At 39.1% G+C, this 26063-nt stretch overlaps 1 protein-coding gene across 5 annotated transcripts in view; it reads left to right on the top strand.

The window, feature by feature from the left end:
* Pde7b (phosphodiesterase 7B) overlaps window positions 1-26063 on the top strand; it is a 299395-nt gene that overhangs the window by 155423 nt on the left and 117909 nt on the right. The window contains exon 1 of one of the 5 annotated variants that reach the window (XM_005390484.2): window positions 470-1024. The exons of 3 other annotated variants lie outside the window; for them this stretch is intronic. In XM_005390484.2, coding sequence (XP_005390541.1) covers window positions 787-1024 — 238 coding nt within the window. In that variant the 5' untranslated portion in view covers window positions 470-786. Of the gene's footprint in view, window positions 1-469; window positions 1025-26063 lie in introns of those variants that run through there. One more of the 5 variants, XM_013517378.1, reaches the window with a different exon arrangement.

Raw genomic sequence — 26063 nt, 5'->3', positions numbered from 1 at the left:
AGCCACTGAGGACTGGCAATGTCCCTGTCGTCACACACACACACACACACACACACACACACACACACACACCAGCCTTCCAGACAGAAGCGGGTGCTCAGCTTCCCCCGCTTTTCTGGAAGCTCCTTGGAGTTTGCAGGACCAGAACCTCGGGAAACTTCTAGGCTTCCTGCACCCCGGGGTGGGTGACTTCTCACTTGCCACCCCCAGATATGTAGCCTCTGGGGACCCCTCTAAGAGAGTCTGGCAAAGAGGAAGCCCCGTTTCTTTGCCTGAAGTCCTTTACAGCTAAACCCTTTGACAAACTTTGACAAACACCAAAGGCGAATTGAAAACAAATAAACCGGGAGGAAGAAGAGGAAAAGCAAATGCTGAAACCTCGATGGCTTTTTTCCCCTCCCGCTGTCGTTCCAGCTGTAGCCTGGGATTAATTAAGTGTCGTGAACTCGGTGCCTGAGAGAGAAGGAAAAAACTGCATTCTCTCTAAGGAAGGAGGAGTACAGTAACAGTTTCTCACCAGTGAGAAACCTTGGGAAGTGCATCGCTCTCGCGCCAGTGTGTGTACAGGGACTGGAGAGTCAAGGGGGCTGTGCCAGGCTGGAGGAGGCTTGTCTTTCCAAAGCTGGAGAGGATTTCACGGGGGTTCGCCTACTCCTGCCTGGGAAGAATTTCCCCTCTGGTAGCAGCAGCCGCCGCCACAGCAGCAGCAGCCGCAGCAGCAGCAGCAGCAGCAGCAGCAGCAGCCGCGGCAGCAGCCCTACCTCCTCTGCTGGGGAACAGGGCAGAATGCCTGTGCTAGAGCGGTATTTCCACTCGGCAGAGCTAGGCAGGAGGTGGCCGGCCCCAGAAGGTGTGCTGCCCTCCTCCCTGGGCAGCCGGCCGGGGTACCAGCAGGGGCCGCTGCCCTGGGATTTGCCAGAGATGATCAGGATGGTAAAGCTGGTTTGGAAATCCAAAAGTGAGCTACAGGCAACCAAACAGAGAGGCATTCTGGAAAATGAAGATGCTCTCCACAGCTTTCCAGGTAAATTGACTGTGGGGTGCAGAAGGTAGCAGGGGCCACTTCTAAGTACTCTCCTCCTTAGAGGAGCCATAAAGATGAGAAGAGGAAGAGATGTGTAGTGTAGGGTCTGAGGGCTGCTCTGCTCTGTTGTAGAGATATCTGCCCTGTTGTAGAAATGCATCGTAAAATTAAGAGTAGTACAGTAGGAGGAACATTAGAGTGGAAATCAAACTTGGCTTCAGGGCTCAGTGTGCCACAGGCTTGTCCTATGGGTTTGAATCAAATTTCCTGAGTTTCAGTCCACAAGAGGAGAGTGTAGAGTTGGATGCTCTTTACTGTTGATCTTGCCTCTAACATGTCTTGTAGACAAGTTAGAGATGTCTCCAAGAGAAGATTTCTCTTTGAGTTGCTTTCTGTAATATTTCATATAAAGTAAAATTGATCTGTGAGTTTTGATTATGCATCTGCAACTACACCACGTATGATGTTCCCTGGCGTGAGTTTGGCCTGTGTGTTTTTATATCCTGGTATACTTTCTTGTCTCGTTTGCTCCTTTACCAAGTGACAGTACTAAAAAACACCCCCTTTGATATGAGGAAAATGCAACTTGTTGAAAAATCAACCAATGTGGAAAGGATGATTCATGGAGGTTTTGTCATGTCATAAGAATGTGCTGTGTTGGGGACAGGCATGGGGGAACTTTGCTGTGTTTCTAACAGTGGACGTGAGAACATGAAGATGCCTAGGGTCCCTGTGAAGGACCCCATGGGGGTCCACAGATGACAAATGCCACAACTGAGTGTGGGGTATGCTCCCCTTTCGGGGAATATGTTGGGAAACGTTTGGAACATTTGTTGCGTCCACTTGAGAAGAAAGAATATGAGTGTGTGTTTATGCATTTGAAGTCTTGGCTAGCCTTGTGCAGCAGTATTCTGACGTGCCATTGGAGGGGAGAAATGGGGTAGGAAGAAAAGACAAGCCAAAAATTACCTTTCTCTGTCTTCTGAAGACTAGAAAATAAAAACTCACCTCATTTTGTTTTCTGACATGAACTTTCGCAAAGTTGTCTAACAATCTATGCATATTACTGAAAAGTAATGATCTGGGCAAGAAAAAGCGTTGGAAGGAAAGAAAAAACCTCAGTGTTGGTCTCTAGTAAACAATGAGTATTTGAGTACTCAGAAAAGAGAAGGAAACCAATCAGCCTGAGGTTTATGTGGCGTTCGGGAGGTGGAAGCCCAGGGAAATGGATCTTGGTCAGAAGAAATGAGGTAATGTAAAAACCATCCCATATTTCATGTGAATAGGGAAAAAAAAAAAAAAAAAAAAGGAAAAAGCCACCTGGGCAGAAAATTTAACTATGACATTTCAGCTGTTACCACCCTTCGTTTGTTTTATTAAATTAAATGATTAAAATTCATATTTCAAATGGCACCCTTTGAAAAAACTACTTGATTCAACAGATGTTAGCAGTTCTGTGTGGATGGATGTGATTATTATCATAGCTAGTGGACATCTAATTCATGAAGAAGCAATAAATGGAAAAAACAGGGCTCCTATAACTGTATTACCTAACAAGTTACATTTTTTTAGATGTTACAAAGGAGAACTAGTTGAATCTCAGCACACCTCCCTACCACTGCCCCACTTGCCATGGGGGGTGTTTCAGCAGCCACTTGGAAAGAAAGCTACACCAGCCTACTGTCCCAGTCACCCTGCCTGCGAGGAAGGAGGCTGTATTTCAACACCTCCCCAGAGGATGTCAGCTTGCCTCTTTTCCTGCTTCCATTCTAAAGAGAGGAGGGGCCCTCTTTTCTGGAGCAGGCCTCAAACCTTCTCACCCATCTGAGTAGCACAAGGCCACATTCTGAGTCCCAGAGAGGAGTGGCTTCACTTTGCAAATTCTCTCCTGCTTCTTCCGTGCTCTCCCTGTCCCGGATGTTGCGTTTCCTCCCAGCATCCCGTGCTCTTCAACTGTGCCATGTTCACTGGAGCACGATGGTGGGGGGCCTTAGGAACACATGGAGAATATTTCCAAAATATCTGGGACTTTCCCAAATGTATAAAGTGATGGTTTAAGCTGTTTTCACTAACCTGTGGGGGTTTATGGTAGAAAGTGCCTCTGATATTCGTAAGCAACTCACCGTACATTAATGGTGCCCTGCCTCTAAGCCATGCCCCATGCTTGGATGTCTTTCCTCGGCTCAGCCAACTGAAACTGTTCTATTCAGTCTCCAAAATCCATTCAAGCACCTGGCCCCCACCTTACTAACAGTTACTTGTTCCCTTCTCTTTGTTCTTTTTACCAATAGGCTTTTGCTATGTTGCTTGCATAGCACATAGCATTTTTCTCATGCCAGTAACTGAAAACAGGAAAACTAAATATTATCAATTCTGTGTATATTTTACTTTTGATAATAGATGAAGAGGTACAAAAACCATGAAACTGCAGAAGCTCTGAACAGAACCAATGGCCACTTCAGTGGACTCTAGACACAAGTGTCATTGGTTTTTAGAAAGTTTAATATAACCTTAAAAGTTCCAGCTTGCCTCTTCCTTCTTGAAGGTCATCAATATTTTCATCTATCCTTTGTAGACAACATCGGAAATTTGTTCTTCACAAGTGAAATGGAAAAATGTTTTGAGATTTTATTTCGTTAATAAAGAGAGAGTAAAAGAATTTATGGGAAAGGGCTGGGGATTTAGCTCAGTGGCAAAGCGCCTGCCTGGCAAGCGCAAGGTCATGAGTTCGGTTCCCGGTACCGGAAAAAAAAAAAAGAATTTATGGGAAAGTAAATATACAAATATGAATTGTAAGTGCCTGAGGGCCATGAGGGCAATCCTCTGAAGAAACAAGGAAGTGCTAGGAAAAAGATGGTACATGTGGGTATTTCTCACCATCTTCAGATGAGCATGCACCAGAGTGCTGGGTGGTCATTTCAAGCAATGGGCTGGAGGTAGGAATGGGAGACAGCAGAAGGAAAGGGGTTGGTCACTTATACGTATTGGAGTGCACGAGACCGCAGAATGCCCCCATGCTGGAAGTCGTTGGCATAGTTGAAGTTAGAATATCAGCTCAGTTCAAGGAATTGTGCCCTATTAATTAAATGAATACATTTTATTCTCCTTTTGTGGTGTTTTGTTTTTTTTTTTTTTTTCCGGTACCAGGAATCGAACTCACGACCTTGTGCTTGCCAGGCAAGCGCTGTGCCACTGAGCTAAATCCCCAGCCCCTATTCTCCTTTTAAATCAAAGGACCATCTAGTTATCTAGTTACCTCTGTATTTTAGAAAAGAGGCAAATAGTTCAGAGAGATTCAACAATTGGTATAATATCACACATTGAGAATGTATCAGCATCAGACCAGGAGCTCCACTGTCTAAATCTGCTTCTCAAAACTCACATAGTCGGGGCATGAGCTGGATCATTTAAATGTATGTTTAAAACAAGACATGGGGGCTGAGGGCATAGCTCAGTGGTACAGTGTTTGCTTAGCATGCACAAAGCCCTGGGTTCAGTACTGCCCCCCATAAGACATGGCTTTATTGACTATAAATTAATGGGATAAACATGAGAATTCATGAGGCAAACCTCAGTGAAACCAGAAAAAATAATAGTATCATGCACAGTAAGTCAAAGGACCAGGCCTCCTTTACATTTTTCTATTTATCTGTGGCCGTTGGTCTCAGGCTCAACTTTAAGTGGCGGAAAGGTCCAGGAGAAAAATCCTCATCTGTTCTCCATAGCGAGCAGGCCTGTGGTGCAGTGATGAGAGAATGCCCCAGAGTGGGGGTGCGGAAAGGGAAGGGGAACGAAAGACGCACAGGTGGCTTCTCAGAAGCTGTGAGTGCAAATATTATCCTCATTACGATTCTAGTCAGCAACTAGTTTAAGACTAGACATCCCTAGCAGGACTTGTTCCTAGTTAAATAAATAATTTGTTTTTGAAATTCAACCAAATCACTGCAGACTCTAGAGCTGTGGAATCTGACTTTCTTTTGGTGTCTCTGGTCTGAATTTTACATTATAGTTTACTTATTTATTAAGCTTGTTCCCACTTCAATAGCCTTTGGTTCCAGAAAAAATATAAAAACACACACATCTCTCCAAAAATAATCACACAGCCCATTTCCCCATAGCCATTGTAACTTGTCCCACATTTTAAGGAGAACACAAATATCTGAAATTTGCTTTATATGTAGCCCTATCAAACAATGTCAGACAAGAAAGTCTCAGAAAGAATTCTGATTCCAGAACTTTATAATCCAAATTGACAATTTTAAAATGTCTCATGTCAGATATGATATAAATGTAATATGTTGAAGACTGAACACTTCAATCAGTATAATTCAAAGAGTGTTTATCAGATGCTTAGTGTATACTATGCTAGGAAACATAGGCTTAGAGAGACATCAAAACTTTGATGAGAAAGCAATTATGCATTTATAATTCAGAGTTCAATCTACAGCTTCAGTGCAAAATCAAGCACTTGTTTGTATTAACTTCTCTGCCTTTGGCTGGGCATGGTGGGGCACTCCTGTAATCCCTAGGTTCAGGAAGCTGAGGCAGAAGTAGCACCATGAGTGCAAGGCCAGCCTGGACTACATAGTGAGGACCTGTCTCAAATAAACCAAAAAACTTTGCTGTCCATTCAAATATTGACTGTAAAACTGATAAAAATTCAAAACCAGTTGTAAAAATCCGCATATACTTTTGAATACTTATCTGAGACTAGTGATTTCATCTAATGCAGAACAAATTACTTTGAGAAATAAATCAATTAGTCTCAATGGCAGGTAATCTGATATTAATTCATATTTTTGTAAAACTACTGTTGCTGGGGATATAGCTCAGCAGCACAGTTCCTGCCTGGCAAGTGCAAAGTCCTGAGTTTGATTCCAGATACCAACAAATAAAAACTAAAACAAAACAAAACAAAACAAAAAACCCACTGCTTGTAGATATTAGGCTGTATTCAATATGTATCTAAACTGGATAATAATCATTGACAGTGCATTCCATCTTCTAAATGGGAAGCAAAACTGAATTAACACTGGGGCATACCATCTCACCTTGACCCAAAATTTTCTTTCATTTGATTTGAATGACAGAAACCCAGGATTAAAACGTTGTGGTTTTTTTCTAGTTGGTCTGAATCCAGAAGAGGTTCTGAGTGCCAGCCTGTAGTTGCAATGTTGAGATTTAAAAGTTTTTATGTCCTCTATTCCATACTGAACTGTGTGACCTTGGACAAGTTACTCTGCCTCATGGTGCCTTTATTTTCCTTCTATGAAAAGGAAATAATAATAGCACCTTCACATAAGGCTGCTGTGAGGGTTGAAGGGGATAATACCCCCCCCAAAAAAATGCCTAGAAAGAGCCAAGCCTTACTACCTTCTCAATTAAATGGTAAGCAGAACATATAATTATAGGTTTTATTCTCACATACCTTTTCCCTCTCTCTATTAAGTTGTATGGCTCTTGCTAAAACCTCATGTTATTTTTTCTATAATCTTATGGTAGCCTCCAATCACAATATGCTCTCTAGCCCTCTTTTACTCTGTGATTTAGATCAACAATGTTAAAAAAGAAAAAAAAAAAGAATTTTCTCATTCTTCTTCAAAGTCCTTCAATGATTTTCCAATGTCTGCAGAAAAAAAAAAATCTAAATTCTTTCATCCTGCATTCAAAGTTCTCCACTCTTTGGAACAAACTCACTTTTCTTATTTATCGTTACTGCCCTCTGAGTACTTACCTTCTACCCAGACCAGACAAACAACACACAGCTTCCTATCTGCTCTCTATGCATTGTTCCCAATGCTTAAAATGACTTTCCTCCATGTCCCTGGTTTTTCCCATTCCTTAAAGTCACACGGGCTTGCCAGTCCCTTCACAAAGACTTCCTGAGATGAATAAAGAAAAATACAGTTGGTTGGCCCTTCATAGCTAAGGGTTCTGCATCCAAGCATTCAAACCATTGTGGGTCAAAAATTATAGTAATAAGTAAAATGTGTCTGTACTGAAGATGTAGACTTTTTTCCTTGCCATTTCAACAAATATCTATATAGAATTTACATTGTACTAGGTATTCTAAATAATATAGAAATGAAAAAAGTACACAGAGTATGTGCACTAGTTGTATACAAATATCACACCATTGTAGATAAGGGGCTTGCATGTTAGTGGACTGGTATCCATGTGAAGTCTGGTGACTAACCCTCCTCCTTGGATAAGCAGAGATGACTATGTATTTTCCTTTCCTGAAGACTCACAGAACTTTCTTTGTATTCATTTCACAGGCAAATTGCTTTATTTTGTTTAATTTAGTGTACATTTACTTCCTTCTCTTTTCAATTCCCTGCTTTTTGAGAGTCTGAAGAACATTTCTATTTTCTTTGTATTCTCCCTAATATTTTTCCCATGTCAGCCACTCAATACATTTTGATATGCAAAAAATAAAAGGAAAAGAAAAGAAAATTGTCAGAAGGAATAAAATCATTTAAAAATTGCCATTAAGTGCATGAATGAATATTTTTTTTTCAGGACAGATTATTCAAGAAACATGAATTCTGCTTCTTCCATTTAATGGAATCATTTTTAAACATACTCTAGCAGAAGATCAGGATGAGTCATTATAGCTTTTAAAATAAAAGAATACACAAGAGTGACTTTCAGAACTCAAAACTAATAAAAGACAGTTCTGTCTTCATATAGAAAAGTTGTAATTTACTGATAATTATAAAATTTTAGAGAAAATGCACGCAAATTATGCATACATTTGTATACTTTTAAAGGAATTGCTCTGTTCATGCACCTTGAAATGATTTCCATAAAGTTTCCAAAGCTGCTTCTTTTTCAGATAATAGTCTGTATACTCTTCAACATAATTTTAAAAATGGAGTAGGGAAGGTATGTGTTTACCCAGCCCTCCAAGGAGATTTGAGAGAAGCTGATTTGAAGATGCTATTCCCAGGTCCTCTGCTCTTTGCCTTGGAGCAGTTTCTTTTTTCTTTTCTTTCTCCACTTCACCCCATTTTTTAAAAATGTTGGTTTACATACACAGTGAAGCCCTGACTTTTGCTTTGGACTGATTCTTGGAAGGAGAACAGTAGCAGTTTTATTATTAAAAAGACCAAAAGCTTGGGTTATTTTTGTTTTAATTCACAGAAGTAACTAAAAGTGCTATTTTTTCCTTTCATTAATTATCAGTATTGCTTCATAATACATGGTAAGTACATCTCACCATACCAAAAATAGTAAGCAAAACTCACAGTACTTGTGATTTAACATAATGTTGTAGTCCAAATATCCACACAGCATAAATTTTTTTCTTATCTCTATTTTTTCTCCACTCCATTTAATAGATCTTTTTTTTTTTTTTTTTTTTTTTTGTTTTTTTTTTTTTTTCCATAAATTTCTCTTTGGGATTGATATCAGTCCCCAAAATGCTGAGACTACTCCAAGAGGTGAGTTTTTGATCTTTGCACTTGCCTTAAATTTCCTCATACTACAAACTTATACTCTTCCTTTAAAGCACTTATCACTTAAAAATTCCACATGGTATATATTTGCTAGATTATAAACCAAGTCCCTGTCCTGAGCATTTGGTTACTTCACTGGCTGTCACACAAATGCTAAGGGAGTACTAGAACCTGCAGATCCATCTTTATCATTAGTGACAAGATCAAACTTAAAATCCAGCCTTGCGTGCAATTAAAAGACAAAGAAGGGTTTAGTCATGAACGGCCACAGAGTCAAATTTACTGCAGAAGAGTTAAATCCTTAGAGTGAAGAACAAATTTTTAGAAGCGGAAAGGTGTAAGAGCCAAAACACTAAAATGCAGTTACAATGAGGTTTACAGTGCGGATGAGTACAAAATCTTCAGTCATGTACTGAAAAGGAAAACTGAATAATCAAGGGACATAAGACACACACAATGCAATAGCTAGAGCTTTTCCAGTTGCATTGCTCTAACATCATTCTCCATCCTCACTGTTCTTCACTCAACATTGTATCAGGATAACTGATTAATCTCCATTCCCAGTAATTTCTTGTACTGTTCTGCCTTTGTGTCTACATTCATATTAATTCCTTTACCATAGGGTCACTTTCTCACATTTAGTCGAGGCTTTAACCATCTCAAAGACATAGCCTTATGCTCAGTTCAGAACAAAGCCTTCCTGGATCCCCTCCAGAATGGTCAGTCAGTGCTTAGTACCGGAGAGTACCTATCACACTTGGTTTATTCATATCATTTTATCTAACTACATGGCAAGCTACGGTAGAATCGTGTTGTTGTTATTAAATATTTCTTATCTACTCCATGGCACCTAGCCTTGAAAGACATGTTTGCTTAAGAAAAATGTCAGCCTCAAAACAAAAAGAAACGTGACTTGGCAAAGCAGGAAAGAAAAACTGTTTTCAGATTGTGAGACATAGATTCAGAATTGCATCTTGAATTTGAGAAAGACATGATCACACTTGCAATGGCAGCTCTGGATGGATGAGTCAAGAAAAGAAGTCACTCAGTATAGGGTGTATCAGGTGGTAAAGGACTTTGGTTTGACAATTTATACAGTAATTCTTGTGGTTTTGTGTGGAGTACTACGGCCCTTGGGAAATTTGACTTTTAAATTGAATACAAAATTTTATTGTCTCAAAATTCTCAACATCTACCAAACATATTCAAATATGGTCTACCAAACTTATAGTTATGAATTCATCAGTATTGTCACTCCAAGTTCATCTTGTTCCCAGTTACTGTTGCAAGAGTGACCTTTTTGAAGTAAAAAATGTATCTCATCGCTTCCCACTAAAATTACTTGAAGTTTCCTCATTGCCTGAAAGAGGATCTCTTCTTCATTTGCAGAAATGCAGTTTCTTATGCATTTCTGCAAATGTGGTATTTCAAAAAGTTATCTTATGTGGTATTTCAAAAAGTTATCTGCTTTCTGACTTATACCACCCATCATACAGACAGAATTAATCATTTCCTCATGTGTTGACAGTTTACAGAGACTATGTATGTGCATTTAGTATATCATAGTTCCTATCTATCTATTTATCTACTTATCTATCTTCCATCCATCCATCCATCCACCTACCTCAGTGTTTTTGATTCACTTTTATTTTCTAAGGAACCAAAGAGAGTGTCTGGCAAATGGTGGCCACTAAATAAATTTTGTTGAATAAATACTCTTGGTCTTTCCTCATATTCCCAGGTGTTATGGTTTGTGTCTGGGTGTCCCCCCAAAGCCTCATGCGGCCATGGGGCAGGCTTTCAGAGTTTGATTGATTATGGGTGTGAGAGCTCCACCCTCCCTGGGGTGGATAGTTTGCATATGTAAGGGAGAGAAAGAAGGTGCTCTGGCCATTTCCTCCCTTGTGTGTGTGCTTGTTGCTTTGCTGTGTTCTGCCGATATGAGCTGTAGCCCTCTGCCATGTGCCCCTCTGCCTTGTAATCTGCCAAGTATGGACTAAAACCTGCAGAAACTGTAAGTGAAATAAACCTTTCCTTCCTTAATTTTGGGCATCAGATATTTTGTCCCAGCAATGAGAGAAAAGTAACCAACACACCAGGGAATATTATTTCTACTGTGTTAGAAAAAGTTTGCCATTCTACCTTGATAGACATATCAGTCTGTTCTAACAAGCCACAAGCTCTTTCCCATCCATCTTCCTCTCAAGTGTATAGCACAATACTATGCACTGACAAGACACTCAAAAGACAGTGATTCAATTAAATTGTTTTCAAAGCGAAACCTAGAAATTTAAATTTTTAATTTCTCTTTCTGACTCAAAAAAATCAGACCCCCCAAATTTAAAGACCCAATCCAAAACTGGGTGTCTGAAATTAATAGACATTTCTTAAATGAAAAAATATCACAACAAATAAATACATGAAAAAATGTTGAACATCATTGGTCATTCAAGAGTTACGAATTAAAACAGCACTGAGATTCCATCTCACTCCAGAAAGAATGACTAATTTCAAGAAAGCAACCAATGACAAATGCTGGCAGGGCTTTGGGGAAAAGGAACACTTGTCCATTGCTGGCGGTAGTGTAGACTGGTGCAACCACTGTGGAAATCAATGTGGAGTTTCCTCAAAACACTGAAACTAGACGTTCCATTTGACCCACCTATTCCCTTTCTTTGTATCTTCTGAAAGTGTCATACCACAGCAATATATGCACACCTATGTTTATAGCAGCATAATTTGTAATAGCTAAATCTTGGAAACAGCTCACATGGCCATTATTAGATGAATTGATAATAAATGTGGGTTTTATATACAGTAGAGTACTAGTCTGTCATAAAGAAGGATACACTTAAGACATTTTTAGGTAAATGCATGCAATTTAAGGCCATATTTTTAAGTGAAATAAATAGGACACATATGTGTACATACTGCATTGTTTCTCTTGTGTGAAAAATCAAAAGCACAAGTGAAGACCAAAATGAATGTTTAGAAGTGGGAAGAAAATGTCCAAATGGGAACGGGAACAAGGGAGGGGGGAGGGGGAAGGGAAGAAAGAGAAAAGGAAAAGAAGAAAATAAAAGGAAAAAAATGGAATCAATGTTTTTGTATGTAAGGAAAGGAAGAAGGATTGAAGGTAGTGGAGGGGAATGGAGAAAAAAGAAGAATCAAGATATATTATATGCAGGTACTAATTCCCTATGAAACTTATGTGTATCAAAAGCATACCAATAAAGTTCTTTTTAAAAGAGAAAGAGAAAAAACTATTTTTCTATAAAAAATAATTTCTGTTTCTGAATAGCTTGAGTAAGTAACCAGCAGGTATAGACCCAGTTTCCTCTAAAAGGGACTAAATCTCCATCTAACTGATATTCATTGTGTAGTATAAGAAGCTAAACATAAGCATGTAATATTAAAGCACTATTCTCCATTCTGGGACCACTTAAAATGTTTCTAATTATTTTTGGAAGATCTGAGACATTTTATGTAACAAAATTTGTTCTAGTCCAAAGTCCAGAGTCATAGTCTATAGTGTATTTATCCCCAAGTCAAACAATAGCGAGGGTAGAAAGAATTTGCTGGAGAGTTAATAAGACTAGTGGATTTTCAATTTCTTGATTTTATATGCCAACATAATTGACAAGGAAATATTTCCTTTTCTTCTCTTACAAGGAAATATTTCCTTTTCTCCTCTTTCTTTCTTGGTCTAAGAAAAACAGTATGAAGCTCTGTACTCAAAAGAGATGGGGTGCAGTGGGTTATAGCGAGGGGCACAGGGAGGGCATAGAGTTTGTTCCTGTGAGCCATCTTAGCAGAGGCACTAATGATCCTGGCTACAATGCTGGTGGCCTTACCGGAGCTCACTCTTCCTTCCCCTGGTGCTTCCCATCCCTAGGGGCCAGGGCAGAGAAATGAGAATTGCCATTAGCACATTCAGACAATGAGACTGTATCTGACCCAACCAGAGTACAATGCATTGTATAATTATGACCACAATTCCAATTAGTAGCAGCTTAAGACCTCAGCTTTCAAAGCAGAAACAAACCAGAAAGATCTGATTTGGATACATCCTGTTTCATGGGTTATACTTACTCAGTTGAACTTTCCAGTGTCAAACCCTAAATCCTAAGATGGCTGTTGAAATGCATGTGTATATTTTATGTATAGTTTATTTATTTTGGTTTTATTTTTTAACACAGGTTTTGCTATGTGGCTTAGGCTGGCCTTGAACTCACTATGTAGTCCAGGCTGGCTTTGAACTTGTAGTGATCCTCCTACCTCAGCCTCTACATCCAGCTACATGTGTAGACTTCAAAGAGAGAGAATCCAGGCATGGTGGCATACACCAGTAATCACAGCATTTGGGAGGCTGAGGCAGGAGGATTGCTGAGAGTTCAAGGCCTGCCTGGGCTACATAAGTGAGTTCAAGACCACCCTGAACTGCATAGGGAGACCCTGTCTCAAAAAAATAAAAGTAAAAAATAGAGAGAGAATAGACGAGTCAGAGTAGTTAACTTATGCACAGGAATGTGACCAAAACAAGTCACGTTGTATATGCAACACTCAGGTGTAGGGCCCAGACTATAGTAGCAGCTCAGTGTAATCGAGATAAGTTTATTGAAAGATATCTGTGTTTGTTCTTTGTTCTTTTTTCTTTCTTTCTTTCTTTCTTTCTTTCTTTCTTTCTTTCTTTCTTTCTCTCTTTCTTTCTTCCTTCCTTCCTTCCTTCCTTCCTTTCTTTCTTTCTTCCTTTCTTACTTTGTTTTTGGCACAATTTTGTCCTTATTTCCTCTTTCTTCTCTGTCAATATATCCATTGGTAATGATTAGGAACATTGTACCCAGAATGAGAAGAGGAAGTTGAAGTTGGACTTTCAGAGTAACAGGTTTTTGTGGTTCATTTGTTTTGTGGAATGATACTTTTAAGGATTGCTCTTTGTGGAAAGATAAAGGGCTTCCCTTCATTCTTTTATACTTTACTACATTAAAGATCTCCTTAACATATTGAGAGGTGGGCCACTGAACATGTTTTTACATCAAGATTCCCTTCTTCAAGGAAAGAAAATATGTCAAGGGAAAGGCTTTGTTCAAAGGGGTGAGGTACAGAGTCTAATCCTGGTACCCTGGGAAATTATGTGAAAGGATTTCAAGGCTGAGGCAATGGCAGAAGAGCAGCCTATGGTCCTCTCTCTCAGGTTGGCACCTTGAGGATGTGTGTGGTGGAAACATTCAGATACATACGTGTGAGCCTAGGGTGCACATTCCCCCAGGTGCCGTTTTGGAGAGGAGCAAGGAGAGGAAAAGTATGTATGAAGTGTGACCTTAAAGTGAATGTTTAAATTAAAACAAAATATATTACAGTAAAAGACATTGCCATTAATCATCCTCGAAATACTCGCCCACGCTTTGAACACGCTTACCCCATCACTGCTGCTATTTATGAAACAGTTCTGGAAGTTCTCTTTCCTGAGTTGTGCTATCATGGCTGTCTCAATGCCCTCCAGCGATTCAGTGTTTACCTTTCTGGGTCATTTTCACATTGGGAAAAACCAGAAGTTTCACAGTGCCAGATCGGGTGAAAAGATAGATTAGGACACACCGTAGTGTTTTCACAAGCCTGCCTTTCCATTGCATGGTACTAGTCAAAGGCACGTAGCATCAGCATTCGCTGAAATTTTTATCACACCCCATAAAAATATTTTTTAAAAAAGACTTTGAGAACTGCTTCAGGAAGTGGCCTGAATGATGGGATAAGTTCAAGTGAGTAAGAGGGAGTATTTTAAAGGGCATTAATGAAAAAGTGTCTTTTACTATCAGATTTTCTTAAATTAAATATTCACCGTATATTTTCATCACCACTTATAGTCAAAAGAAATAAGTTAATCTAGAAAAGACTGAACACCATGCTGGTAAGTGGAGTGTTTAAATTTCCTACCCCATTAGGATGGGTTTAAGAGCAAGATTTGTTGGGTTGGAGAGAAACTGGCTGTGTTCTATCACACAACTGAGTTTAGAATTCTGAAATCTCTGTTGCAAGTGATTTAAACAATGTCTGTTTTCCCCTCATTTCTCTGTGTTTTTGACTCTGTCTTTTACATCTGAGAACAGTTCCTGTAGTGATTTCATCTCTCTTCCTTCCCCTGAGTGCTCTGTATGTTTCCCTACCTAGTCCTTTCTCTTCACTTTCCTCTTCAGCAAATTTTCCTTCGTCTTTGAAACTGTGGTCCCAACCCTGTAGATACATAGATCCTGGGGTTTTCTGAAGTGCGCATTACCTATGTCTACAGACTTACGTAAGATATATGGTGCTGTCCGAGGAAGCACAAAAGGTCTTGTGCTTTAGCCTTAACCCAAATTCTACCCCTAACCTTAATTCTTGCAGACTATTGAAAATGACTAAGTGACAAGATAGAGAGGTTTTTAAAATTTGGTTTATTCTCCGGTACCGGGAACTGAACTCACGACCTTGCGCTTGCCAGGCAGGCGCTTTTGCCGCTGAGCTAAATCCCCAGCCCTAGGTTTTTAAAATTTTACAGTGGAAATTGGCCCTTTGAGATCAACTAGTTAAACCACGGCATTTCTTCAAAATTAGAAAGCTGAGACCTCCCCCAAAAGGTTACAGAACATATTCAAGGTCACAGAGCCGACAATTGACTGCAGAAGGGTCAACTGAGGTTTCCTTGACATCTAGCCACACATTGACTAAGCTGTCCTGTGTTGTGATCAAATCCTAAAGCATTTCAACTCCAAAAGAACTGCTCTACATCCTAATCTCTCTACATCTAATTTTCTATTCTTTTCACTTCCAAGTACTCATATCTCCATGATTGTGTTATATCAACTCGTGTGCATGTCTTCACGTGAGAAGAATTATATGTGCATAGGTTGCACATCTCTAGTCTGAAAACCTGAAACACAAAAAATGCTCCCAAATCTGGGTCTTTCTGAGCACTGACGTCATGCCCCAGTGGAAAATTCCATACCTAACCTTCATGTGATAGGTCATAGTTGAAATACAGATGGACTAAAAAGGTGATATAAAATAATGTGATATACACCTTCAGGCTATGGGTAGAAGGTGTATATAAAACATAAATGAATTTCATGTTTTGACCTAGACCTCACCCCCAAAGTATATCATTATGTATATGCAAATATTTGAAGATTCTCCAAAATCTGAAGCATTTCTTGTTCCAAGCACTTTGGGTATATGTAATAAAATATGGGCATGCATTTGTAAGCACAGCTTTTTCTTGTCTTCAAACTTAGACTGTATTTTGGAAATATTCCAAATTCTCTTTGTGAATTTTCCCATCTAGATCACCTACCATGTACTGAAAGGTAGTTATTCACCACAACAGAATGACAGAGGTGAGCATTTCACAGGGATAGTGAGATGAAAGGAAGCTCTGCATAAGGTAAATAGATACAGATAGAAGCTGCTGGTTCCATGGCCATCACAATGAAATGGCCCCCTGCTGCCGCCCATAGCTCTGCTTTTTTCTGCACCGTTTCCTAGAGGTAGAGTTTCAGGAGATAGGCCAGGCAGGCCAGGGAGGTGACTGTGGAATTGTGGGTCTGTAGTACATTTGTCCGTAAACCACCAAGGATTAGCCTCTTGATACCTCGGGATCTCTTTACAAGCACAGCGTTGAGCACGGTGCAAAGTGAAGATTTAGCAACATTTCAACAAGATTGTACAAACTAGACAAGGTCATCCCCAGCCACTTGTTTTTTCTTTCCTGCTTCTATAACATGTTTGTGGCCACAAAGAAAAATGCACATATATATAACCTTTGGTAGCCCGTTTTCCTCCTTTCCTCTGAAATGCTCTCTCCCTCCTCTCAGAATCTTTCTGGGATGCCTGCAACATGCCACTCATAGTCTGCTCGCTTATTACTACCCAAATAAGCTCAGAGTTAAAAATACAATCGAGGTGGCTTCTGTTTCATGAACAATGGACTTCGCTTCATGAAAAGTGCGGCCCTACTCTGAGGCACTGCAGAAACTTTTTTTGATGCTTAAAAAGAAACACCAGTGAGCAAGGAGAGTGGGGGCGGCCAGACCTTTCCCATGTTGTTCTTAATTATTTTTATTTCATGTTCCCTGTACCTCTGGCCCTAGCCGAGGCAAAAAACAGTGAAATGCCATAAAATAACCCCCTCTCAAAGTATATTTGGCCTGACAGGAAACAGGAAATACCAGAAAAGATCACAAGAAAAGCTGTAATCATAAGATTTCTAGCCTAATTCTTTTGACGTCAGCAGTTTAGATAAGTCAGATAAGCAATCACAAGCATCCGCAGGCCCTGGAGTGCCAATCCAAATACTCAGAGTGCATCTTCAACCCTTTTGAACTCACATTGTTGTTTAGCCCCTGCTCTCCTCTCTTTCCCCCAAGAAGCACATCCTGAAATTGTGAAGTGTGGATTTAGTGTCAACATTGAGGTGTTCAAAGACATTGCACAGAGCTTCTAAATTGGTCTTATGACCAATTCATCTTGTTTGATGCTTTACAAGCCCTGGATGAAGCTAACTGTTTATAAGACACAAGAAAACTAAATCTGGTTCATCTCAAAAGGAGTTTGCTTCCTAAAGTTTAACTTTCCCAATCTTAGCAACTAATCTGAGGCTATGCGATTTCTTTGGCAAAATACTAAAAGATATATTACCATATCCAAAATATGTAGCAATGCCTTCATTATTTGTAACTTTCCTGGGCCACTACCACCTTTGTTTCCCATCACAACAAAACATTTAGAAGTTGATAAGATATAAATGATATGAGGAAAACTCTTCCCTCTGAGAAGTTTTCCTAGCTTTAGACCAAAAACTATGAAACTTAACAATTGTATAAGAAGCAGAGGCATTATGTATGGACTATTCAAAGAATGAAGTAAGGGGTCTAAATCAAGATTTAAACACATATTGCATTACATGTAAATGTAAAATTTTTTAAACTAAGGCCAAAGGTTTATTTGTATATGTACCTATAGTAAGGCCCTGACTTATAAACATGCGAGTTGCAAACTTTCATGGGTGTACTGTGTGTACAGTATAAGACCCACATTGTAGGCTTACAAATAAATCTGACTTAAGAACAGTTCTCCTAGAACAGAACTTGTTCGTAAGTTGGGAACTTACTGTACTTCCAAAAAGACTTGGAAGCTTATAAAAAGCTTGCAATAAAACCTAACTACACAAAGACATAAAGCCATTCTGTCAAGATCAATGACAAAAGCCATGCATAAAATAGGAGAGAAGGAAAAGGATTACATATGAAAAAGAACTGAGCAAAACTGAAATCTGAACTTCCAAGCAGACAGGGTGAAGGGGAGACAGACATGATGATAACATTCATTGCCTCGAGGAAAATTTGCTGGCAAAGAAACCATTTTTCCTGGCTTTGGATAAATGGAGCAATTTTGATGTTGGTCTATGCCAGACATTTGTCTCTAATTATGAAGACATTGTTCTAATTAACTCATACGTGAGCCTGAAGTCTTTACCTGGCTTTCTACCTGATACCCTTTACCTTGAGAAGCAGCACTAAGTCCTTTGCCTCACTGATTTTTCCCTCAGTGTATAAACACATGGAGATTCAGACTCTCAGAAATGTATGCTGTGTTCAAAGCTTACAGTAAACATCTGAATTTTTTTTTTATTTTGCTTGAGCCCATTTCTCATACTTCACCTAAAATTCTGCCCAGTAAAAATGCTTTTAATGCCTGGCAAATGTTCAAAAAAGCTGAAAAAATGTATGTTTAGATTAAAATACAAATATTACTCTGAAGGAAATATAGCGAGTATGAAAATATGTGAACTTATTCAGTACAGAACAAAAGATGAGTAGATGGACCTTAAGCATATTAAGAGCTAGAGGCTAGACATTGTCTGAAGCCACTTCCAAGTCAACTTACTGAGCTAGGGTACCAGTGTGGTACAAGCAAAGAGCATGGCCTAGGTGAAGTAGGTTAATTGCTGAAAGAAAACAAGACTCTCGCTTTACAATATAATGCAAAATAAGCAAGGAATCATATGAAAGGCTAAAAAATGTGAAGAAGTCTGACTGGGCAGAGTAACACCTGCTTTCTGGAAGGAATAATGGAGTTTAGAAAGGAAAAAGAAGGACAGATATGGAGCATGCCAAAGGTGTACAGAAAGAGAGGGAGGTATAGGCAGAGGAAGATTCTGGAAGGCCTCAGAAAGACTTGTTATATATTGTGTCTTCTTCAGGCTGAGCTGCTCTTATTCCTGAAAGCTCACGGAGGTCAAGGTGAGCCCTGAACTATCAACAGTGACTGTGCATTTGTATCATCTGTCTTAGCTCCCAATGCTAACCAGCTTGAATAACGGTGCCCATCCTTTGGAAACCAAGTTGCAGCTAAGATTCACCAGACCCTAATGTGCTGCGTCCTTAGTACAGCACAATGACTTTCAGCGGGGTTCGTGTGTCTTCAAGGCCTGTCAGGCCACCTGAGAGGTTACTGGGATCTTTCTGTTGCTGTTGTTTGCAACTTCCCCGCAAAGCCATGAGTGGGGCGATTTAAAGAGCTGCAATATTCAGGAAGCCTTCAGTTCCTTTGGAAATAGACTGCACTTTCATAGGGCTGTTCACTCCACTTTGTGCTCTTATCCTTTAAAAAACTCTTGTGAAAAATTAATAACCTCTTGTTCACCTAGCCGCCAAAATTGCCTCCATCTTTGGGCATCTTCTCTTTAATTCATTTTCATAGTTAAAAGATGGGCTCTGGAGCCCAAGTGGCTTGCGTTTTTAACAAATTCTTTGCACTTCCATTTTCTCATCTGTAAAATGTAAGTAGGAAAAGGAATATCATCATGGCACTGCTATGAGCATTAAATGATAAAATCCACACAAAGAACACGGCCCTGATACATTATAAGCACTCAATGCCAATAATGGTTATTATCCCACACCATTCTAATTTCTAATAATTACCTAGAAATATCAAGTTGACTTTTTCACTTATCCTTGAATAGCAAAGAGCACTAACTAATTTACAATCCCTCATCCAAGGTTCATTACTCTGAGTCATAACTAGTGGGAAGAAAAGTCACAGAAAAGAATTGTGGCTTAATTATATTTGCAATTCTGTGGTAAATATTGAAAATAACTTTTACTTCTAATTTTTCATCAAACTTTCACTCACTATGTACCAGTGTATACAGTGAGAGATTAATACATCTAATCATGCAATTGCCAAAATACTCTGAAGAACTTAGGATAGAGAAAGAGTAAACAATTTGGTTGTGTCAAATTATATAAAAGAGTTATTTTCTAAAAGCATATTGAATTTGCCAATATTTTGTTGTCAACTAAATCCTCAGGCAAAATAAATTAAAATAGGAGAGACTTGTGTTCTTATTTTTAAGTAGCCAATTATTCATGATCTGAGTGGATACTTAAAATCAAAAACTTAATCACAAAGAGTTTTTATTTGAATCTGGCCTCTAGATTATAATTTTGTTGGGACAATATCTACTTAAAACTTAATACAAAAAGGCAATTTGTACATCTTGCCATTAGAATTCCAGGCACAACTGTTTTGAAATTAAGATTGATCACTCTTGGCAAGTAGCAGGTCTTTCCAAAGCACCATAACGGGACAAACTTCTCAAAAACTAAAGATTTTCTAAGAAGATCAGCACAATAGCTTATTTCCTAATGAATCTGGCAAGAGTCAGTGTCTTCTAGCAATGTTTAAGGGAAACTATTAGATTTCTTCGTGAGACTTCAAAGTTTAAATTATCTTAAAATGGAAACAAAGGACTCCCTGAAAACCCAGAAATGCCCAAAGAAGCCTGAAAATATTCAGAACGACAAGCATGTTTGCTGGACAAAGACTATGTCTCCATCTTACCTTCAAGGTCTATTTCCCAGAAAATCAGCATCAGAGTGGGAATAATAATCAAAAGGGAATTAAGAATATCTGATTAATTACTTTTAGGGGAATAGGGCTAGTAAAAATTATTCCAGTTCAGGACATACTACTCATTGGCAGCCCTAGTGTATGATATTACACTGTTTTACATCAGAAGTCACCAACATTTTTGGCACCAAGGACCAATTTCATGAAAGACAATTTGCTCCCCCAAAAGGGGGAAGGGACAGAGGAGGCTGCTTTGTGGATGACCCAAAGGAGCTCAAAGCCTAGCGCCCTCACAGGTGCAATTCACAGTAGGGTTTGTGCTCCTATGAGAATCTAATGCTGCTGCTGATCTGACAGGAGGTAGAGCTCAGGCAGTAATGCTATTGATGGGAAGTAGCTCTAAACACAGAGGAAGCTTCCTTGCTCTCCAGCCATGCACTTCCTGATGTGCAACCTGGTTCTTAAAGGCCACAGACCTACATGAAGGTTGGAGATCCCTATTTTAAACTGTGGGGTTTCAGGAGGTTTATATAAACCTCTTCTTATCACACAAGTGTTGACTGGTATCCTCCAATACTGTAAAACATGTGCATCTAGGGAAGGTAGGTATTAGGGGATGAGGAAGGGTGAATTTAATGGAAGGTATTTTACAGAATTCAGGGCTAAAAATAGTCTTCTGTGACTCTTTGGACAATGACTAGACCAAAATGAATTCCGCTGAAGATACTGATTTGAAAGGGGAAAAAATGATTTATATAAAGAATAGCTTTAATAGAAAATAAAGCTTACAGGTTCTTCTGTGGAAATATCAAAAATAGGATTGGAACATTAGCAACCTAAATATACATAGTCCACTTTTTAGATGCATGAATTATGAATGAGCCACTCTGCATAGCTGTTCAGCATGAGCAGAGTTGACACATCACATTGTCCTGTCTTTGGACTAGGGTGGTCAATAGTTGCCTTACAGAGCAAGGTAAAAAGATTTGTTTCTGAGGCAGAAAGAGGAAGAATGAATGCAGACTCCATCCCTGGCTCTAGTCACTCAATAGTTCCTCAATGCAATTATACAGAATTAATCAAATTCCTGGACGTTGAATTAAAAGGCACCCTTCCTACTTGCTATGCAGATGTAAACTTTCCTTCTCTCTGCACCACAGCCAGCCAAACTAGGGGCCCTGGAGATCCAAGCCGTGGTGGAACCCTGCCAGCAAGGCACAGTCACTTGAAACAGAGCCCGCATTTGATTTAAGCTCAGAATGACAATTTTGGCAAGTTGGGGGAGGTGGGGGTAGCCTCTCTGCATTTGAGCAGGAAAAGGTTAGACAGTAGGCATAAATTTCTAAGTCTTAATTATGCAAACTCTGAGAACATAGTAGCTACTTGACTACTATCCTAATGTTCACTTGATTAATTTCCCCCAAAATTATGCTGTTCTGTTTGCATAACCATTTCACATTCAGAGTTTTAGCTCTCACCTCCTCACAGTTGAAATGAATGGACTGCTTCCACAAATTAAAGACTAATAATCCTACAGTTAAGAAAACAGTGGTGATGATGGTAGGGGCATTGAACATCACTTTACAGAAAGTACTTGCCAGTCATTCCTGATGTACTTGAGCTCTACCATGCTTGGAAAGGGATGGAAAGAAATATAAATTACAACCTCTCGCTTAGAAAATTTATGATCCATTTTTGGACAAAGGAATCAAGCATAAAATACTTAGTAGCAATTCAAACCCATGTATTCTGATATAGAACACTAGTCTGAAAAATTAGAAACCACATACATCAGAACCAAAATAGATAATTATTGTAAATCTAGTCAGTAAAAATTAATATCTAATTTATCCCTACTTCTTCCTTAGGTGATCACTACTTTGCAAAGCTTTTTTCCTGAATAAGTGTTATTTCTAAATCTGGGTCATAATTCCAGACCTTCACCCTGTTCTTGACCTTACAGAGAAAAGGAGTGATTCTTTTTGCTTTCCTTAGATTCACATCATTTTTCTTCTCTCTTGTTTTTTTTCTCCATCTTCCTCGTTGGCCATCTCTTTGCTGCCCACTTTAAGAAAATAATATAATATACTAAAATTTACATTTATAAATAAATACTCAAGTTATTATATATTAGCTTTCCCAAAAAAGCATGCAAATGAGAACTAAAATCATATTATCAATAGACTAAAAATGTGATAAGTAGAGAAAAAAGTACAAATTATAAGAAAATCTAAATTGTGGTCATATAAACGCCAGTTTGATCGTGGTAAATTATATGAAGTAGCAATTTAGAGTATGTGGGGAACTTTCACACTTACATTACTTCCTTCAAGTCTTATAATGACCGTAGACACAAAAATTTTACTGCACCTTACAAGTGAGAAACTGAGGCCCGGGTTACATAAGTATAAACTCTCCTTCTCTCTGCACCAGAGCCAGCCAAACCGGGGGCCCTGGAGATCCAAGCCGTGGTGGAACCCTGCCAGGAAGGCACAGTCTTTTCCAAGATCACGTAGCTACCGTAGTAAAATATTAAAAGAGGAAGCTTTGCATGATACTAGCTTCTGTGTATGTGCTAAGTCAGTTCCAGGTTTATCACTGTATAACAGAGCTGAGATTCTTACCGTTTGCTTCTGATTCTAAGCCTGATGGTCTTTTCTCATTATGTATGTCCTTTGAAACATTCCATCTCTTAAAAAAAAAAAAAAAAAAAAAAAAGGAAAGTCTTTGAGTTGCTTTGCTTGGTTTTTCAAGGCAAACCCCAGTAGGAGGACTGTCATGCTGTTTCCTCGAACATTACGCTGGGCAGAGTGGCTGCTGTGTAATAGATGCTCAGTAATTATTTGCTGAATAAGTTAATGTAAATGAATGAGACAAATGGTAGGGAGCTGACTACCACCCTCTGTTTTAATCTACTTTTAACTAAACTGAATTATTATCTGGTAGCAAAACAAATGGCTTTATTTCCAAATACATCAATATTAGTGGCAAGGGCAATGTTTGCAATGGTATCTAATCAGAGATTATAAAACATTCTTCACCTGTGTGCTGAATTTTTATCACCTGACTGATATATTGTCCTCACTTCTTTGATTCTTTTTGTTTGTTTGTTTTTCTCTGGTACCGGGAACCGAACTCACGACCTTGTGCTTGCCAGGCAGGCGCTTTGCCGCTGAGCTAAATCCCCAGCCCCTTCTTTGATTCTTTTAAAAATATTCATGTAGGCATATTTGGTTCACTAGATACATTGCTTGGAATTCTTATTTATGAATTAAACTGTTTCTTCAAAATTAAATATATTTTTGAAAATTTAAAAGAAAATCCGGTGTCAATTCATGGAGAGTTGTTTTGATGACAAGTTGGAGGGTGAGTCTGAGATCAGGAATTCTTAGGCAATTAACTTACCCTTTAAAGACTGTTCTTCTCCGGGGCTGGAGATTTAGCTCAGCGGCAAAGCGCCTGCCTGGCAAGCGCAAGGTCATGAGTTTGGTTCCTGGTACCGGAGAAAAACCAAAAAAAAAAAAACAAAAACAAAAGACTGTTCTTCTCCCCCTCTTCCATATACAAAAATGATAGAATTACCTGACAAATGTGAAAGTCAAAGACATGTAAAAATTTGGAGAATGATCCCTGTCAATGCTTTTAACTACTTAGCAATTCCTCACACAGATTATATGAGATGCATTCAAACTCAGTCACCTACAAAATCCACCAAACCTGTTCATCAAGAATCAAATGAGAATGTAACCCATGCTGGGCACTGCACCAGGTCTGCAGTTGGGTGGCGGCATACAGAGATGCCTAAGACTAAGATCCTGTAGAGCAGGGATTCAAAATGCAGCTCAGCATACCCAGCTCTGAATCTTAGTCCATCTCTTGAAGCATATGTGATTCTGGGCAAACTATGGAATATTTCACACCTCAGTCTTCTCAGCTGTAAATGAACACAGTTTCTGCAGCACTGTTAGGATTCATGAATATGATATTAGCATGTGCACTCACCCGCAAGGAGCTCAGAATCTACTGAAAGACAGAGATGTAAACAAAAATGTTGCATGACACTTACTGAAATATAATAGGCCAACGGTCAATGAGAAGGCCAGAGCATGGAGACCTGACCACATCTGAGGTATGTCATAGGTACAAACTAAACTGTTTTCTGAGGTGTTACATATAATCTTCACACCAAAGGCAAACAGTATTAGTATTTTAAAAATAATTTTTCCATGACTAGGGATGTACCTCAGCATAGAATGCTTGCCTGAAAGAGGTAAGAACCTGGATTCCATCCTTTGTACCACCAAAAACAAAAATACCCACTTTTACTGAGATATAATTGACCAATAAAAATTGAATGTATTTATAGTATATAGCATGACCTTATGATATATATTAAAGTAATTCCCTCAGTCCAAGTAATTAATAGATCTGTCACCTCATATACCTTTATTTTGTGGTGATGAGAATATTTAGGATCCACTCTGTTAGCAAATTCCAACTATACAATACATTCATATTGATATAGACACCAAATGGAGACATTCAGTCACAAGAATTTGTTCATTTTATAAGAAAGCTTGTACACTATTGTCTTGTGACTAAGAAAATTAAAGCTTTGAAAGGTGAGGATATTTGTTTAAGGCTACACAAGAACTAAGTGACAGAGGTAGAATTTGAACTTACCTTGGGGTCTCTAGGACTCACACTGTTAGCAAAGATGGCACACACCCTCTTTTCACGGAGATTTTAAAGAAGATCAGCAAGATGCCAAGTAAAACAAGATGGAAGACCACTTCAGGCAAGAGAACAACTGCTCTGGAGTTCTGAAAGATCCTCCCTCACTCTTGCCACATGCAATATCCAATTAAGCTCTGGCCCAGACTCAAAATCCAAATCCCTCTGCGTCTAAAGTTTGCAAGGCCTCAGACTAAACTGCAGGCTGAGGTAGTCCGCAGTATGCACTAAAACTCCAGTGTGGTGGAAGAGGAAGCAAAGAGGAAAGATGGGTGACACCAGAGTAAGTTTAGACTTCCTGTGACCATTCTGGACTCTCAAGGTCTTAGGATGGTTTTCAACCCTTAAAATTGAGGCAGACTGAGAGACAATAAGAAATAGTGAAAAGACCATTTGTTATGACCTTGAGGGGGCTTTCCTTAAAATGAGGCCAATATAAATTATCCTGCCTCCAAAATAACCATATATGGGGAAAGGATTTCGAGAAAAGATGGGGAAATACTTATGCAAGGATTTACAGGGCTGAGGATTTAGCTCAGCAGCACAGCACCTGCCTGGCAAGCACAAGGTCATGAGTTCAATTCCCAGTATAGAAAAAAAACAAAACAAAACAAAACAAAAGACAAAGTAAGGACTTACAAAATTGTTGCAGGAGGCCTAGACAAGTAGAACTTACTTGAAATGCCATGTGAATGCATGGGGAGTCTGGCTTGGGAGCTGGGAAGGGTGATAGTTACATACCACTTAAAAACCACAACTGGAAATTTTGAGATTACAAAAGAAACCACAAATATCTCACACAATCAAAGCCACCATATACACCCACTAATATTTCTCTCATCCATATCCGCCTGTCCATTTCTTCCACCATCCTGGTAGGTCAGGGCCTCCTTATTTTATGCCTGGCACACTAAGGTCTGTAGCTTCAAGGCCGAAAGAGGAGACCATCCTAATAC

This window comes from Chinchilla lanigera, unplaced genomic scaffold, assembly GCF_000276665.1.
Source record: "Chinchilla lanigera isolate Chin_1 unplaced genomic scaffold, ChiLan1.0 scaffold00038, whole genome shotgun sequence".
Classification (NCBI taxonomy): Eukaryota; Metazoa; Chordata; class Mammalia; order Rodentia; family Chinchillidae; genus Chinchilla; species Chinchilla lanigera.
This window is presented reverse-complemented; position numbering and strand designations above follow the sequence as displayed.